Genomic DNA, 3,682 nt, shown 5'->3' with positions numbered 1-3,682 from the left:
TTCGTTCCTGTGTTCTAGCGATTTGCAAGAAGAGATTGGGTACAATATTACTTAGTTATACCCCTAATACTTAAAATTTATTCAATTCTTCAGTGTATTTTTATCACCAAACATTTTTTGTGGAAGGCGTGAGGAATAAATACAAAATAAACATTGTGTAGACTGGCGAGCGGGCGCTAAGAAAACACAAAAGGAAACTTACTTTGAAACAAAAACAACAAGAATAGATTTGTAAATTTAAAAAATATATCTACACATACATAGTTATAACTAAATATGTGTGAATATGTATACATACATATTTTGTAAAATGTATGCAAAACTATAAAAAATATTTATTGCTGATAAGAAAACCGAAAACATGAGTTCAAGAGAAATTTTTAGAACCACCATATTTATCACAAGTATTTCGAATAAAGTTATCCAAGCGTAAACATTTAACGGAAGGAAGAAAATAATTATTAAAAATAATAAAAATATAAATAAATCATTTACATAATTTATTAAAAAAAACAATGTTATTTGCCAATAAATTCCAAAGATCACAAATAAGATTATCACTTTTAATGATTATATTGTGTCTTGTCATCAATAATGCCGAAGCAGGCAGGGACCGAGATCGAGGTCCACGATGCGAGAAGCCAGATTATATTGCGAACGGTAGCTATCGCATGAGACGCGATAGAGTAATGAGAATCACCTGCAATAATGGGTTTCAATTACAGGGGCCCAAAACAATTGACTGTGTACGTGGGAAATGGGAGGGAGAAAAACCTGTATGTGCAAGTACGTATACCATCGAATGATTCGTGATTCATTTTACTCAATGCTTACAAAATTTTGCATGAAAAATATATTTATTCCATGTTTTTACTTTTGATTTCTCTTTATGGGAATTTAGAAAAAGGATGTTCAAAAAATTTGGAACAACCTGAAAATGGTCGTATACAAATAGATAATGAGGTTAAGGCGATTTTGTACTGTTCAGATAATTACAATTTAGCTGGAAATCGGCACTCTTATTGTAATGGCACTCACTGGGATCGACCTATTGGAAACTGTCGAGGTTTGTATACAAATTTAAACAAAATTTGGAAGATTTTGTTATATACGTGCAAAATTTGTTACAATGTATTAAAATATATATAAATATGTATGAACTTAAACTTTCTATAAAAATATCATAAATTCTCTTTAAGAACGCAAAAATGTCGTTCAACATGAATGTGATTTTGAAACTGATGATATTTGCGGTTGGACATACGAGCCACGTGAAGGTTTAGAATGGAAGCGAGTTATGGCGGCAAATGTCTTTACTACATTTAAAACTGGACCGCGACATGATCATACCACATTAACCGCAAATGGTGGTCATTATATGCTAATGGAGAGTCTCACAAGGCTAAGCGATGACGTCACCCTCACTTCACCCATATACGATCGTGCTTTGAGTTTAAAAACCGCATGTTGTTTTCAATTTTATTACTTCATGTATGGCGCTGGTGTTGGCGATCTGTTTGTTATCGTTAAGCCGGTATCGTTGACTTTGGACGACTTGTTAAAAAACCACAAAGAGTATGAATTTATTGTTTTCCTGATAAAGTTTAAAGTGTAATTTTTTAAAATAATAACGTAATGAATGCGTTTTCAGATTAATCAAGTTTCAAAAATATGGCAATCAAAACAACATTTGGAATGAAGCCCATTTTAATATAGAAGAATTGGAGGAAGACTTTCAGATATTGTTTGTGGCCAAGTCGGGTCGCGGACAATTGAGTGATATAGCTATAGATGATGTTAAACTTTTAACTGGCGATGATTGCAGAGCACTAGATAACAAAGAGGAGGAAGAACAATCTAATGAGGAATACGATTCCACAACATGTAAATTAGATTAATTCTAGCTAATTATTAAAATGATGTTCTAATGATTGTATTTTACAGACGAATCGATATTTGAAATGCAATCATGTGCAGGACGGTGTTTTGATTCTCCAGGAGCTGGTATTATTCGTACATCTGGCCATCTTAAGGGGTTGTGTAATTGTGATACTGATTGCGAAGATAACGAAACATGTTGTCCAGATTTCCGAACGATCTGTTTAAGTGGTAAGTATTTCATTCCAGTATATATTAATTAGTCTAATTTGTCTAATTTCCATTTAATAGAGTTATTTGCCCAATCGACATCAATAGTAGATGAGACAACCCCGAAAAATGAAGCAGTGATCAGTAATAATACTACTGCTACACAAACTACGACTACAAGTACTACAAAAAAACCAACTACAACAACTACTCCTTCCACCACAATTAATACTACACCAACTACAGTAAAACCTACACCAACTACAATAAAAACAACACCAACTACATTGAAAACTACTTTAATAACTGCCAAAACAATCCCAACTACGGTTCCAACTACAACAACATCTACTACACCAAAGCCTAAAATTGTTGTGACAACAAAAACTACTCCAAAACCTACAACGACAACAACGCGTAGAAGTACTCCCTCGACAACAGCAACTACTACACGTAAAATCACCACCAAAACTACAGCTAAAGCAACTACGACAACTACTACCACTACAACACCAGCTCCCACGACAACACAAGCTACAACTGTCACAGCCAAAAACTCTAAAGGTAATTTCTTAAAATCGATAGTATTTTCAAATTTTTTTTAAATCAATCCAAACGTTAAATTCATTTAGATGTGATCACGAAAAAACCAATTCCCTCATCAAAGCCCATTGAATACATTATAAATGACAAATCCAAGAGCGAGAATACACACAATGGCTCCAGTCTATTGCTGTGTGTATTTGTGATAGTAGCAGTCATTATTTTGGCCGGTGCTGTATATCGACGTTTTGGTGACAAAGCTGTAGCCTGGTACATGATCCGTTTTAAGCAGGGCAACGGAAGTGACGAGGACTCGTCGTCAATAGCAACGAGTTTTAAGCGAACAGAAGCGAATAGCAGTGATATTGGCAACAAATCAAAGGGCAACATGCATAATAAAATGAAAAAATCTTCAAGTACAAAAAATAGTATGAAAACTCCTTTGGTAAATGATGATGACGACGATGATGATGAAATTTGTGCAAATGGAAATATTGCTTTAAAAAATAATATTTATACAGAATTATAAAAATATACATATATTTATTTTAAGTATCTATATTAAGTGATTTTATTTTACATCAAACATTGGCATAAATAAATATTGGTTTAAGTATATATTCCTATTTATAAATTGCAAAATTAAAACCGTTTCAATTCCTTCAAACAACTTAGATTCAATATTTAAACATTTAAAATTAGCCTTTTAGAACGGGTTTTTGAGATGGTAATCAAATGCCAATTAATACTCAGATTAGTTAATCTAAAAATAAATTTAATCTTATGTTAATCTCCTTTGATGTTTTTGAGTACAAGATTAAACTTCGCAGTGTTGCCATACAAAACAACAGAAAACTTCACTGTTTGTTATCAAAACAATGCATATTTTATAAAAAAGAAGAAGACAATTGTAAATTTAATATGAAAATTAATGAAAACTTAAATTAAAAACAAAAAAATGTATTTTGAAGTGTCCATAATTTATATTAATCAATAAATAGAACATTTTAACGTTTATATTTATAAAAATTTTATTAATTTTTTCGCATCA

At 31.9% G+C, this 3,682-nt stretch overlaps 1 protein-coding gene across 1 annotated transcript; it reads left to right on the top strand.

Moving 5' to 3' along the window:
- The first annotated feature begins 433 nt into the window (after positions 1 to 433).
- On the top strand, positions 434 to 3,342 carry LOC119602533 (serine-rich adhesin for platelets-like). The gene is made up of 7 exons (XM_037954112.1): positions 434 to 786; positions 902 to 1,066; positions 1,200 to 1,575; positions 1,652 to 1,884; positions 1,945 to 2,109; positions 2,170 to 2,652; positions 2,721 to 3,342. Exons 1-7 carry the CDS (start codon positions 516 to 518, stop codon positions 3,158 to 3,160), a joined length of 2,133 nt encoding a protein of 710 aa, XP_037810040.1. The 5' UTR covers positions 434 to 515; the 3' UTR covers positions 3,161 to 3,342.
- The last annotated feature ends 340 nt before the right edge of the window (positions 3,343 to 3,682 follow it).

This window comes from Lucilia sericata, unplaced genomic scaffold, assembly GCF_015586225.1.
Source record: "Lucilia sericata isolate MDLA Ls3-8-SP2 unplaced genomic scaffold, ASM1558622v1 Contig000238F_arrow, whole genome shotgun sequence".
NCBI classification, from domain to species: domain Eukaryota; kingdom Metazoa; phylum Arthropoda; class Insecta; order Diptera; family Calliphoridae; genus Lucilia; species Lucilia sericata.
Note: the sequence above shows the minus strand (reverse complement) of the source record. Positions and strands in the feature narration are given on the sequence as shown.

Excerpts from the sequence above, each read along its gene's own strand:
- LOC119602533 (XM_037954112.1), top strand. The coding sequence starts at position 516 with ATGTTATTTGCCAATAAATTCCAAAGATCACAAATAAGATTATCACTT. Across the intron at positions 787-901 it reads AGAAAAACCTGTATGTGCAA|AAAAAGGATGTTCAAAAAAT; the intron begins GTACGTATACCA and ends ATGGGAATTTAG. Across the intron at positions 1,067-1,199 it reads ACCTATTGGAAACTGTCGAG|AACGCAAAAATGTCGTTCAA; the intron begins GTTTGTATACAA and ends ATTCTCTTTAAG.